This window comes from Mesoplodon densirostris, chromosome 5, assembly GCF_025265405.1.
Source record: "Mesoplodon densirostris isolate mMesDen1 chromosome 5, mMesDen1 primary haplotype, whole genome shotgun sequence".
In the NCBI taxonomy this organism is placed as follows: domain Eukaryota; kingdom Metazoa; phylum Chordata; class Mammalia; order Artiodactyla; family Ziphiidae; genus Mesoplodon; species Mesoplodon densirostris.
In genome coordinates, this window is record NC_082665.1 from 106,408,868 (window position 1) to 106,423,645 (window position 14,778).

The 14,778-nt window shown below is 44.6% G+C and overlaps 1 protein-coding gene and 1 non-coding gene across 2 annotated transcripts; both read left to right on the forward strand.

Moving 5' to 3' along the window:
* Positions 1–724: 724 nt before the first annotated feature.
* LOC132491221 (5-hydroxytryptamine receptor 3C-like) lies at positions 725–6,218 on the forward strand. The gene is given in 10 exon segments (XM_060100082.1): positions 725–791; positions 2,095–2,261; positions 2,695–2,739; positions 3,630–3,739; positions 4,010–4,176; positions 4,507–4,685; positions 5,054–5,218; positions 5,221–5,260; positions 5,466–5,681; positions 5,789–6,218. Coding segments are annotated over 10 exon segments (1,359 nt in total). The 3' UTR covers positions 5,992–6,218.
* A 6,854-nt stretch (positions 6,219–13,072) lies between these two features.
* Positions 13,073–13,198, forward strand: LOC132491486 (small nucleolar RNA SNORA77). Its single transcript, XR_009532701.1, has one exon. It is a non-coding gene; the product is annotated as a small nucleolar RNA SNORA77 (small nucleolar RNA).
* The last annotated feature ends 1,580 nt before the right edge of the window (positions 13,199–14,778 follow it).

Consider the following 14,778-nt stretch of genomic DNA (forward strand, 5'->3'; position numbering starts at 1 on the left):
CACAACTACTGAGCCCACGTGCCACAAGTACTGAAGCCCACGCACCTAGAGCCTGTGCTCCGCAACAAGAGAAGCCACCATGATGAGAGGCCCGCACACCACAACGAAGAGTAGCCCCCGCTCGCTGCAACTAGAGAAAACCCACGTACAGCAATGAAGACCCAATGCACCCAAAAATAAATTAAATAAAATAAATTAATTTTTAAAAAAGGAGCTTAACCTCTCAAGCAAGCTTCTTAACTAAGTATTGACAGTAATCCCTAATGTCCACAGTTGGACAGAGGATATACTTTTAGGTCTGCAACAAAATAATTACATGTTCTTGCCTTGTGAAATCAGCAAGTGTCCCCACCACAAGAGAGCATACCCAGCCCTTCCTGGTGGTCCATGCACTTTCTCTGAGGCACAGTTAGTTCCAGAAGGACCTGACGCGACCTTTATCAATGGCCTCACCTGCCCCATCTCCCAAGTCTTCCAGTTTTCCTGAAAGGTCCTTGTTACTCAAATTTAAACCACTTATCTAGACAAGGCGGCTGAACAGGCACTTATCCCCTAGTCTTGGCCTAACTTCCTCCCTGCCTGGAGCCCAGAAGGCATACCTGGACAAGGGCAAAGCAGGACACTCTGCTGTGACTTCTCTGGCCACAGCCTCTCACCAGGGAGTGGTTACCTGTCATGGGCAGTATTCAAAACCAGGAACCAAGGAAGAGTCCAGAAGAGGAGGATGGAAGGGGGGTGGCCCACCACAGGGGGATTCCTCCTCTGCCTCCCTGTCAGCCTTCTGCTTCAAGGTAAGACGGGGCAAGAACAGGGAAAGAGGGGAATACTGTTCTGGGAAAATTCCAGAAACCCCCTCATTCCCCAGAACTAGAAAGCATCTAAATTAACTGGGTTATACATTTCTTTTCTCTGTAGTATCTATATTTTGGTTTCCTTTGGGAAACAGATGAAACACCCATTTCACTGATCAGTACGCATAGCGCCCGTCTCATTTGCCTGCATAGACATCTACCAAATTGTCTGTCCTTCCATTTTACCACTTTTCTGATTCCACCCCTTTATAATGTTCAACTCTTCCTTTATACCAAGATTAGTAACTATGAACAGGGCCGTTTGGGTCCTATTAATAATAATATAACTCCTTTCCCACCTCTCTTGAGAAGATCTTGTAGAGGAGGTAATGTGGAGGGAAAAGGACAATGTTTGCTTCCCCCCAGATATGTTTCTCCTTAGTCTGGAGATGTACCTTATGAGTTAACTGGTATGGGGAGACAGTAGAAGAGGCATGGGAAAGAACTTGCTGGGCTCAGCTACAGGAATAACCAGTCACCTGCGGTTGGCGTGTGGGTGAGGTGGGCAGAAGGGCTTTTACGTTTCGTCACATAGCTCCAGCAGTCACATGGTAGATGATCAATGAGATCTTTTCAAGATGGTGATGATGAAAATGGCTCCCACAGTTCTTAGAGGAAGTCATTGGGTTTGAGAAGGGCACAGAGCACAGAACAGTGTAGGTAGTCAATAAATTTACATTGAATACAATGTTCCTTAAGTTCCCACATGTTTTACATCACACCCATGTTTACTTCTCTCCAAACTTTTCCTTGCAGGAAATGAGAAAACATGAAAGTGGGAAGGGAACACTGAGAAACAAAATTTTAGGGGAATTTTGTTCAGTGTCTATGAGGAAGAATCACAATAGAGCTAGAGAGAAAAAAGTATGGTCAGACAAAGGCCAAAACTTTAGGGTTATGACTATGGAAGGAATAGGCCTCCCCAGAGAGGCAGTCTGCATACAGATTTGGGTAGGCTTTATATGGGAGCAAAACCACAGGAAGAAAGGGCTGAGCCCTGACTCAGCTCACCACATCAACTTCCATCATTTGCCGACCAGACCAGACCAGCCCCCCCACAGCCCTGGCAGGAAGAACTTGGCATTCGGGAATCTTGGCCTAAGAAGGAGGGGTTCACATGCCCACCCCACGTGCACATTTTCTTTCTCTGCAGAGAGGCTCTAGGGTCCCAGCCCTGGCACTCCTCTCACTTAGGAAACAGAAAAGCCCTATTCCCATCTCACGGGGTCTCTACTCTCTACAGGAAGGGCAAACACTTTCAGCATCAATTGTTCAGTCTTTGACCAGCGTGGCGTAGACCCTGCTGTCTTCCAGGCTATATTTAACCAGAAGGACTTCCGTCCAGTCATCAACTACAGCATCCCCACTCACATCAGCATCTCCTTCATCCTGTCTGCCATCCTCAAAGTGGTGAGTTTTGACTGATAACATTCTTTCCATAGCCTGCTAATAGGAAACAAGAACTCTTTACCCTGTCAATCCAACACTGCACCTGTCCAGTAGTGAGCAGAGTCCCCTGAATGAATTCTGTACAAGTTAAATGTTCATCCTATGGGGTGGAGAGACATGAAGGGGAACGCTGCTGTGACATTTCTGCAGGTAACGTTTGTCCTTGAGTCCTGCCCTTATAGGAATATTATACTAAGAAAACATTCCCAATGGGTCCCATGCTGTTTTTTCCCCTATATTTTCCATGCAACCTGCATTTTTCTGAACTTTCTTTTGAGACTTGTAATTGAAAAGCTGAACTGTCACATGGGACCACTTAGGAAACAAAGGAAGGAGGTAGACTAGGACCTGATTTCATGGCATTAATGATCCTGGACGGGGATTTTTTGGTCAGGATGCACAGCTTCAGCTGCTGATGTCATTTCTGTGGTTAAAGTTGGTATGTAAGCTCAGCTTTCTTCTTCTCTCTTTCTCCTTGCCTGATTTTCTGGCTTTGTTTGCAAAAATCACATTTGTTGAAATTGACAGTGCCCAAGGGAATACACAAAGCCAACCAGAATGGGGCCAGTGCTGGTGACAAATAACTTTCTGGGCTGCCAATCAACTTTGAAATTCAGATGGAAAAAACAGAAAGACGGAGGGCAGCACAGTTGGAAGCCCCTAAGTAAGCTTCAAGGTCCAAATGTATCCAGCACCCAGCTTAAGATTTCCCTTGAGCAGGAAGTGAAAGGCCAGTAAGACTTTGTTAGCTAGAGAAGAGGGACATTATCACCAGAAAGAGAAGAGGAATCAGAGTTTAAAAGGAAATGTGGTTTTAAAAAAACAAACAAACAAACAAAAAACCCTCAGGGAATTCTCTGGTGGTCCAGTGGTTAGGACTCCGCACTGCCACTGCAGGGACCACAGGTTTCATCCCTAGTCGGGGAACTAAGATCCCTCATGCCGTGCGGTGTGGCCAAAAAAAAAAAAGAACAAAACAAAACAAAAAAGCAACATGCATAACAATGTGCACAGTATCATTCTATCTGTGTAAATAAAAATGAATGCTGGAATATATTTTTTTCTAGAATGATATATAAAAAACTGTTAATAATGGACCTGAGTTGGGGATATGAACTGAGTTGGACTAAATTAAGGAGGGAAAAAATTATTCTTTATAGTATACCTTTCTGGAATTGTTGAAGTTTTATCATATGCCCATAGTACATACATTTAGAAAAAAATACATACATATGTATATACTTTTAAGGGACTGGAAGGGCAGGAGATGCTGACATAAACTAGCTCCAGGTTTCAGCCATAACCATCCCTCTGGGCCCTATGCCCTAGATCTGGAGTCACCCATTCATCAGCTGGGACCCAGAAGAATGTGGTGATATCAATAAACTCACCGTGACAGCTGAGAACCTGTGGCTCCGAGACATCTTCATCGTGGAATTGTGGGTATCAGGGCTGGGAAAAGCCGGGGGAAGACCCTTCTGCAAGGAGCAGGCAAGGGCACTTCAGGGCAAAGCCATTCAGCGGGACCACTGAAAACTTATTTCAGAGAGGAGCACAATCACAGCTCATCAACTTCTCGGCTAGAAATGAGAAAGCAGTAGGGAGAAAAGATGGCGGAGTGGCAGCTTCGGGAAGCCCTGCCTTAACAGCAAAACGTAAACTGATGTGAAACCCAGAGCATTTGTCCCCCCTCCCCTTCCACCACTTAGCAACGACATGGATCACACTCTGGATGGCCTCTCCGCCTGTGTGACTAATGAAGGTCGCGTTGTGGACAACAAACGGATGCAGGTGACCGGCATCTGTAGCCTGGACATCTACTTCTCTTTTGACCAGAAGAACTGCACCCTCACTTTTAGCTCTTTGCTCTACACAGGTGAGTTGCAGTGGCAGTTCTGGCACGGGGTAAACTGAGATCAACCGTGGGCAACAAAAAAGCACTCAGAGGCAAAGTCATTTTTTTTTAAATGCATAAAAAGGGACAGTGGGGTATTTGCTAACTGGGGGTGTGTGGATGGTGGGGTAGGGGAAGTTGAACTTAAGTGAGAACAAGACTTCCTGAGAAAGCCCAGAATTGAAAGGAGGCAATTGGGCAGCAAGGAAGTCACATTACAGGACTGTCTGAAAGAGGTAGCTAAAGCAGTTGTTGAATCACCTCTCTGAGCCCCACACAGAGTAGGTGCTGAGCAGGTGTGTGCTGAGTGAGTGTCTGTCTCCCCTGCCCTGGAAAACATGTTGCTGGGCATGGACAAGGAAGTGTGGGAGATAACAGACACCTCGCGTGACATTGGCCACACACAAGGGGAGTGGGAGCTCCTGGGCATCAACAAGGCCACCCCAAAGATATCTGTGGTCTTCAGCCTTTTTGACCAGATCATGTTCTATGTCAGGCCAGAGATTCTGGCATGGCTGTCCATCACCCATATCTTTCTCATCGTACACTTCTAAATCTCAGAGCCTCTCACCTCTTGCCCTAAGACCAGAAAGTCCCTGGGCACCATAACCCTCATAGCATTCCTCTCTCCCAAGTTCCCCAAAGAAGTCCCCCTCTCTGAACCTGCCAGCTCTGGCCTAGGTTTTCTTTGCTGGGTATGGGGGGAGTCCTATTAGTCATATGAAAGCTGCTCCTCATCCAGCCCCAGAAAGAGCCCCTGCTGGAGTGAGGACATCAAGAAAGGAAGAGCCTGGAATCATCTCTTGGTTTCCCTTCAGTTCTAGCTTCACCTGGTTCTCTGCTCACTCCTCCCCACCAGGTGGCCGTCAGGCGCAGGCCCAGCCTCTATGTCATAAACCTCCTGGCGTCCAGTAGCTTTCTGATCACCATCGACGCCCTCAGCTTCTTCCTGCCAGTAGAAAGTGAGAACCGTGCCCCATTCAAGATGACACTCCTGCTGGGCTACAACGTCTTCCTGCTCATGACGTTAATGACTTACTCCCTGCCAGTGACACCTCCCTCATCAGTATGGCCCCCACCCCACTGTTGAAAAATGAAAAAAGAAAAAATAAGGAGGCAGGGTAGGCGGGTGAACTGGCTAGATCTGCTGAGGCAGCAGAGGGAGACGGTGGTCATCTTAGAAAGGGCTCGGTGTGCGAGACAGAAAAAAGGGGGGCTCGGTGGTTCCTCTGGACCTGACTCACTCAGGTGCACTCCTTCCCGCCACCCAGGTGTCTACTTCGCCCTGTGTCTGTCACTGATGGTGGTCAGCCTGCTGGAGACCATCGTCATCACCTACCTGCTGCACCTGGCCACCACCCAGCCCCCACCCAGGCCTCGCTGCCTCCATTCCCTGCTTCTACACTGCACCAGCCCAAGGAAACGCTGCCCTGCTGCTCTCTGGAAGGAGGACGTGGGCCTGGGCCTCACACCCACCCACCTGTCTGGTAAGAGAAGTCTGCACTGCCCACACTCTCTGCACTGGGCCCTATTTCCCATTTCTCTAATCCTGTCTCCTTCCCACTTCACAGCTGAGTCTCCGCCCTCTCCACAGGGCAGAAGGAGCCAGGGGAATTGGGAGGGAAGGAGCTGGGACCCAGAGAGGCAGAACTGAACGGTGGCTCAGGATGGACAAGGGCCCGGCTAGCTGACCTGTGGGTGCATTTCAGCCACATGATGGACACCCTGCTCTTCTGCATCTACCTGCTTTTCTTGGCCACCTCCATCACCATGGTCATCATCCTCTGTAACACCTAGGAGTAGTGTCCTAACAGTGCAAGAACACCTGGTGTTCAGGTTTCCTTGGCTTCAACTAACCATCCCAGGCCCTGTTCCCCTGCTCCAGTCCACATACAACAGTCCCAGAAATGTGCCCGTGATCCCTGCTCCAGCCTTCCCAGGGCTTAAACAGAGCTACTGCCGACTCTCTCAGAACTGACATTACATTTCCAAAACACAATGAATTCTAACATGTTTATGTTAGAAATATCATTTTTACTGGAAAAGGAAGGCTTTATAATAAAGACTACAAATATTTACCAAAAAGTAATTCATGTTGCTGGAATAGAGGACAGGGATTAAACCTCTTGAAAAATAAGCTGAAATATTTATTTATTGTTTTAATAAATATTTATTGAGCATCTACTACCTGCTAGGCACTGTTCTGAATTGTGAAGATATAGCAGTGAACCAAACTGGCAAAAATCTCTATCCACATGGAGCTTACATTGGGGGTGGGTGGAGACTGACAGTAAAGAAGATAAGTGAGAGAAACATAGAGTATGTGCTAAGTGCCAAGGAGAAAAAGCAAATCAGGGAAGGCAGAATGGGAAATGTGCAGAGGGGCTGCAAGTTTAGGAGGGTGGCCAAGTTAGATCTCATGATAACTTCCTGCCGGGCTGGGTCCTGTGCATTGTTCCACAATAATGCCAGCTGGAGACTGCTGTAACCCAGTCTTTCACGAGAGGCTCAGAGGTTATGTAACTTGCCCAAAGTCATGCAGTTCTTGCTATTTTTAGTTCATTTTTTCAGGGATAGATTTCGCATGTGTGTTTAATGAATGTTTATTGAGCCCAGGTGAGGGGATAAACAAATGTCCTTGGGTAACCCTGTGGGAGACTTGAGGGATCAAACACAATGTCTGTCCTCAAAGAGCTTGTGGCACAGCTGGAGAACTAAAATACAGATGTAGGGCTTCCCTGGTGGCGCAGTGGTTGAGAGTCCGTCTGCCGATGCAAGGGACACGGGTTCGTGCCCCAGTCCGGGGAAATTCCACATGCCACGGAGCGACTGGGCCCGTGAGCCATGGCCGCTGAGCCTGCGCGTCCGGAGCCTGTGCTCCGCAACGGGAGAGGCCACAACAGGGAGAGGCCCGCATACCGCAAAAAAAAATAAATAAATAAAAATAAAAATAAAATACATATGTAAATAATTTCCATGAAATGTAGAACATGTTTTTAAAGCTTTGTTGAGCACCATTAAAGAGAAGCTGCAGGAATTCCCTGGTGGTCCAGTGGTTAGGACTTGGTGCTCTCACTGCCGGGGCCCTAGGTTCGACCCCTGGTCGGGGAACTAAGATCCTGCAAGAGCGCCACATGGCCAAAAAGAGAGAGAGAGAGAGAGAGAGAAACTGCTATGGAGTTCAAAGGAGAAAGGATTCCTCTAGCTGGAGCAAAGGTTCTCAATCCTGGCTGCACATTAGAATCATATGAGGAGATTTTCAAATAATCCTAATACCCAGGCTTTACCCCAGACCAATTAAATCAGAACCTTTGGCATGGGCCACGGCTTTGGTGCATTTGAAAGCTCCCCATGAGATTCTAATGTGCAGCCAGAGTTGAAACTACTGGGCTAGAGGTTAGGAGAGCTTCATGTGGAGAAGGCAGTGAACAGAATGTATGAACAGATGGGGGGACATGAGGCCTGAGAGGACTCACTGGTCGCAATACACCTCTGGGGTTACATATGGGTAAAATCATAGCAAATGGGCCTCATGGGATCCAGGGGTTTGTGCAGCTATAGTTAAATAGTAGGACCAAGCAGAATCCCAACACACTCATTCTCGTGGTACTCAGGGGACTCAAGTGTCCAGAACAAATTCATAAAACCATCTGCCAGAAATAGCCCCCAGTAGAATGCAAATGGTGCAGACTTTGGCAAACAGCTTGGCAGTTCCTCCAAGTGTTGAACACAGAATTACTATATGATCTAGCAATTCCATTCCTAGATATATACCCAGAAGAAATGAAAACATATGTTCACACAAAAACTTGTATTCAAATGTTCATAGTGACATTGTTCATAATAGCCAAAAAGTGGAAACAACCCAAATGTCTATCAGCTGATGAATGAATACATAAGATGTTACATATATATACATTGGAATATTATTTGGCCATAAAAAGAAATGAAGCACATGATATAGGCTACAACATAGATGAATATTAAAAACATGCTAAGTAAAAGAAAAACCAGTCACAAAAGACCACATATTATGGGGCTTCCCTGGTGGCACAGTGGTTGAAAGTCTGCCTGCCGATGCAGGGGACACGGGTTCGTGCCCCGGTCCGGGAAGATACCACATGCCGCGGAGCGGCTGGGCCCGTGAGCCATGGCCGCTGAGCCTGCGCGTCCGGAGCCTGTGCTCTGCAACGGGAGAGGCCACAACAGTGAGAGGCCCGCGTACCGCAAAAAAAAAAAAAAAAAAAGACCACATATTATATAATCCCATTTATATGAAATGTCCAGAATATGCTAATTCATAGAAGCAGAAAGTAAATTAGTGGTTGCCTAGGACTTAGTGGGGAACAGGGTAGGTAAAAGCGGAATGGCTGCTAATGAGTACAGTATTTCTTTGGGGGATGATTTTTAAAAATGTTCTAAAATTAGACTGTGGTGATGATTGCATAACTCTGCAAATATACTAAAAACCATTGAATTGTGTGCTTCAAATGGGTGAATTTTATGGTATGTAAATTATATCTCAATAAAGGAATTAAACAACAACAAAAAATAAATAACCCCCCACAAAATTCCTCTGTTCACCACTTCCAGCTTATTCTCTCATTCCACTGCTCCCCACTGTCACCTCCCAGACTCTCTGATTCCCGGATCCATATATTCAACTTTCATCAGTGTCTGCCCTGGCCCTCCTCTACCTTCGGATGAATCACCAGGGCTCAAGGACCTCAGCCACCCACCCACCTATCAACTCTGCATGCTTCCTTGATGTTGACATCACTCACAGCTTCAGCTCACACACAGCTTCCACCATTTCTAATTATATGAAACCCTCACAGTCAGAGCAGCTCAGTGCTCCTTGATAGGAGATGGGGATTCAGACAATACACCTAAGATGAGTTTCCAGAGCTTTGGACTATTTCTCATGGGGATGGAGGAGGTTGGGGGATGCAATGAAAAACAGCAGCCCTGCTTCAATTTCTGCAATTGAAGAAGAAAATACAGGGCTGGGGTAGCTGATAATCCCCACTGGTCAGCTGGCAGGTGGACCTCCTGTACATGCAACATGCCATCAGGCTTAAATGAGAGCTTCTGCCTCCATGGACCTTCCAGTCATCTGGTCCCCAGAACAGCAACATGAAATGAATAAATGAGTAAAGCACTCATTCGTTGTTTAGCCAATCTTCACTTAGTGCTTACTTCTGTTCTAGACATTTTTTTAAGTGCTGGGGATATGGCAATGAATAAGACAGACAGGAGGAGACTGAGGAGGAGACAGGAGTAGACTGATGATTTGATACCATGATAACTATTCTGAAATAAATAAACAGGGTAATAGGACAGAGAATGACACACAGGTTAACAGTATGTTCCAGGAAGGCCTCCCTGAGAAAATGACATTTTGTGCCAGCTGAGAAATGAATGATAAGATAATGATGAGATGTGTCCTGGGATATCATCCTGATGTATTTATGCATCAGAAGAGGTCAGGATGAAGCATAATAGACAGGCTCTACATTTATGGAAGCAGGTCAAGGTAGCCAGGATCTCTGGATGAGCAAGGTGAGAAATTGGAGGGAGAGTCCCATGTTGGTTATTTTGTTGCTATTGTGTAATGTTTAAGGATTGTGATGGTAAGCATTTATAATCCCATCAAAGAATTTAGAAAAGTATCCTTCAAATGGTTTTGATCATGGAATCTATTTTACTCACCCATGCATAATGCCTCACTCAAAAAAGAACCAGTGATAATACAGAATTGAAAAGGAACAAAATTAAAAGTTGCAGCAAACTTGTTGCTACAATTACATGTGAATTTGTTTACTATGTACTATGTAAGAGAATATGAGTTTACTTGAGTCTTTTTAATCAGAAAACAATGCCCTATAAACTTTAAAATAGGCAGTATTTTTATTATACTTGTCTGATATTATACGTTATTTAACTAGCTTACACTCTCTGAAAGTACATCACCAATGTAGTGTCACTACACAAGTAGATTTAAAATTTGTATACGTCCACTTTAACAATAAGGTATAGATACCTGAACCAGAAAGCAAAACTACTTTTTTCTTAAAAGCAAAGCTACTTTTGATGCAAATATGCATTGCAACACCCTGAAGGGGGAAATCTAACAATTTACATGACACTGAATAGATGATGACGAAACAAAGCTACCAGTTCATTATCAAAAAGCAGTAATAGCAGCTCAACCACGTCAGGTCAATGCTGCTAATGCACTGATAAAAAAAAAAAAAAAGCCCTGGAAACAGAGAATTCCAACATGGGGGTGTCTGCTTGCAGGCAGGAGACTTTTAACTTTCCCAGAGAATACAGGATCTTAGTAGAATGAATCAATAGTTGAATCCTGATGACACCTGAGTACTGTGCAAATTTTAGTTTACAAATGCCTCATTTTAGCAATCCTGAATTAGCAGGTCCTTAGTGATACATAAAGCTGAAAGAAAGACCTGAAGAAAGGACTTGGATTTGTCAGCCCTGCAGGAGTCCCTCACCACCCTCTAGTGGGAACACTACTCAGACCCCTCTGAGATCATTAGTGGACCTAGGATATGTCAGAAGAGCATACTATGCACAGATGCCTGCATTACCCATATTTTCCTGACACATTGTCAGATTTTTTTTCTGATTTGTAAAATCATTTATATGAACAGCCTTATAAATCCTTTCTTACATGAAAAGAAATATAAAAGTTGCAAAGAAAACAAAGAACAGGTATCAACTAACATGCACCTGTGCTTTTCATCATTAACCTATCATTGAGGTTGATGATTTGATGAACTATTATTCCATTTGTCCTTGTTGAGAAAGAACTCTGCTTGTTTGAGTATTAATGGGTCTAGAGTAAAATAAAGACATGGTGGCTTCTGCAGTTTTCTATGTCTAAACCAAGGCCTTTTCTTGGTTTAAACATAGAAAGTTGTTTTAATAATAATGGCTATCATTTACTGAGTACAGCTGACCCTTGAACAACATGGGTTCGAACTGAGCAGGTCCACTTTTACACAGATTCTTTTCAATAGTAAATTCTGCAGTACTACACAATACAAGGTTGGTTGAATCTGGGCTTGGTTGAATCTGCACGTGCAGAATCACAGATATGGAGGAACCATGGATATGGAGGGTCCACTATAACTTACAAGTAGATTTTCAAGCACTCAGAGGGTGGGTGCCCCTAATTCCTGTGTTGTTCAAAGGTCACCTGTACTTTCTATATGCCAAGCCCATTACAGTCTTTATCTCATTTGATCCTCACAACAATTCTATGAGGCAGATATCAGCATTAGACATCTAGGTTGAAAGAGAATAAGATCCTTCCCCAGGATCATATAGCAAGTAAGTGGTAGAACCATTTTTTTTTTTTTTTTTTTTTTTGCTGTACGCGGGCCTCTCACTGCTGTGGCCTCTCCCGTTGTGGAGCACAGGCTCCGGACACACAGGCTCCGCGGCCATGGCTTGCGGGCCCAGCCGCTCCGCGGCATGTGGGATCTTCCGGGATCGGGGCACGAACCCGTGTCCCCTGCATCAGCAGGCGGACTCTCAACCACTGCGCCACCAGGGAAGCCCGGTAGAACCATTTTTAATCCAATTTTGTCTAACTCTTAATCCTATGTTTTAACATATCCAGGTCATGGCCAAGGAATGCAGAAATAATAATTCTTGAAAATGAAAAACTAAGTATTAGACTCTGTATCCAGAATGATCCCCACCAAAAGATTTATCCCATTTCGCTCTGATAACTCTTAACCTCAGGGTGTCAGTCTTCACTGTGGCCAACATCAGCCTTTAAACTTTCCAAAGTTCTCATGATTTCCTTGCCTCTCACTGGAACCCTCCGAAACTGGCTTGTTCACACACACAAATGAATGTGTGTATAACTGGTGAAATCTGAATAAACTCTAGGGATTATACTGTTTAAAGACAATTTTCAGAAAAAAAGGCAAAATCATGACTCTCGTACAAATATAAAAAGGAATACATATTAAAGAATTGACTGGGTGATGTCAGCAACATGGCAGAGTCAAAGCCCCCTGTGCCTCTCCCATTCAATCTACAATGAGTAAGACATCCAAACTTCAACAAAGGTGCCTCTGCCCAACACACCAGGACACCAGAGAATTCCAAACATCTGTACATCTAAAGGTGGTGGACTAGAACACATACAAGAGGCAGAACTGAGGGAACAGCAGAGTCAGTGGCTGCAATCCTGGCCCTCCGGCCATGGCAGTTGAGTCCACAGCCCCAGAGAACTTGGTAGCAGCAGGGTAAGCAACACACGACTCCAGCAGCCCCGGCAGCCACAGGTAACTGGGCAGCAGCAGCAGCAGTGGGGCCTGGGACCCTGTCCCTCCAGCTGCTGAGGCACCCATGCTCCTGGTCCTTGCCCCCAGACTCGCAGTGGCAGAGCCCGTGAACCTTAAAACACCAGCCAGGACAGAGGTGCCTGAGTGATCTGGGCTCCCCCCTCTCCCTAGGCCTCCCCTGACAGGGCAGATCCTGTGACTCAGGGGAAAGTAGTGGCAAGGGAAGAGCCCATCATCCCAGTGCACCAGGAAGCAACGACAGCAGCATTGGCAGAAGCAAAGCAGCAACGAACCCAGAGGCATAAGAAGCTATAATGAAGGCACAGAGCCACACCTATTACAGAGATGGTGGAAAGCACTGACTCCTAAATAAAACCGAAGGCAGCCCAGGTAAGAGAAACCAAAAACTTGTACTATAGCACCACCTACTAGAAAAAGAGAAGGGCCTCTAACTTCTAACCTGTCACTACTTCAAAGGCACAGGCAGAGGAATAGTTCATCAAGTACTATGAAAAGCCACAGTTCACATTATACCACCAAAAGAAAATGACACTGCAGACTCACTCTGCACCTGGCTGCAGCCCCAGGTGGGTGCTTTTTCCGTCTGCCACAGAAGCTTTCCGGGGGGCTGTGACCACTTTGACCTGTCAAGGGCAACGCAGCCACCCCGGTACACAGGTGAGAGAAAGGAAAAAAAGAAAAGAAAATGACAATTCTCCAGAAATTAAACTTAAAAGTCACAGAATACTAATCTAACTGATAGAGAATTCAAAATAGCTGTCATGAAGAAACTCAATGAGCTACAAGAAAACTCAGAAAGGTAGTTTAATGAGCTCAGGAATAAAATTAACAAACAGAAGGAATACTTTACCAAAGAGACTGAAACTCTAAAAAAGAACCAAACAGAAATGCTGGAGGTAAAGAACTCAATAAACAAGATGAGGATGCATAAGAAAGCAATGGAAATAGAGCAGACCATATGAAAGAGATAATTATTGAGCTCAAAGATAGAAACCTAGAAATGAAAAAAGTGGAAGAGGAAAGAGAAATAAGATATTTTTTAAATGAGGGAAATTCTACAAGAGCAATCTGACTCTTTTAGGAAGGGCAACATTAGGGTAATGAGTATCCCAGAAGGAGAAGAGAGGGGAAAGGGAGCAGAGAGTTTATTTAAAGAAATAATAGCTGAGAACCTGCCAAACCTAGGGAAAGAACTGGACACACAAGTCCATGAAGCTAAGAGAACACCTAATTACCTCAATGCCAAGAGGCCTTCTCCAAGACACATTGTATTTAAATTGTCAGATGTCAATGACAAAGAATGTTTTTTAAAGACAGCCAGGGAAAAAAGAATGGTAACCTACAAAGGAACCCCCATTAGTCTATCAGCATATTTGTCAGCAAAAACTCCACAGGCCAAGAGGGAGTGGAAAGACATTTTTTAAATTCTGAAGGATAAAAACTGTCACCCAAGACTACTCTGTCCAGAAAAGTTCATTCAGATATGAAGGAGAAATAAATACTTTCCCAGACAAACAAAAGCTGAGGGAATTCATAAACATTAGACCCGCCTTACAAAAAATTTTGAAAGGAGCTTTTCTACCAGAAACAAAAAGGCAAAAGAACACAAAAGAACACCGAACAGAATTTTGAGCAAGGTGATAAACAGAATTAGAAAATTGCAAATCTTTATCAGAATAGGTTTGCAAAAACTTTTTATAGGATAAAGGTTAAAGGGGGGAAAGCATAAAAATATCTCTAGCTATTTCAATTTGGTAACAAACTCACAACATAAAAAGAGATAGTTTGAGGGAAAAAAAAAAAAAAACCATACAAGTGGGAGAGGAAAAGGATGCAACCTGTATAGGCAAGTGAAGATAAGATGCTATCTGCAGAAAAAGGACCATTTTATCTATGAGACATTTTATACAAACCTCAGGGTAACCACAAAACATAATATAGAGCAGAGACACAAAACATAAAAAAGAGGAAACTGAGAAAACCACCAAACCAAAATGGCAGACAGAAATACAAGGAAAAAAGAAACAATGGAGATACAGAGTAACCAGAAAACAAAAGAGAAAATGGTATTAATAAGGCCTCATCTATCAATAATCCCCCTAGACGTAAATGAATTGAATTCACCAATCAAAAGACACAGAGTGGGACTTCCCTGGTGGTGCAGTGGTTAAGAATCTGCCTGCCAATATAGGGGACATGGGTTCGAGCCCTAGTCCGGGAAGATCCCACATGCCACGGA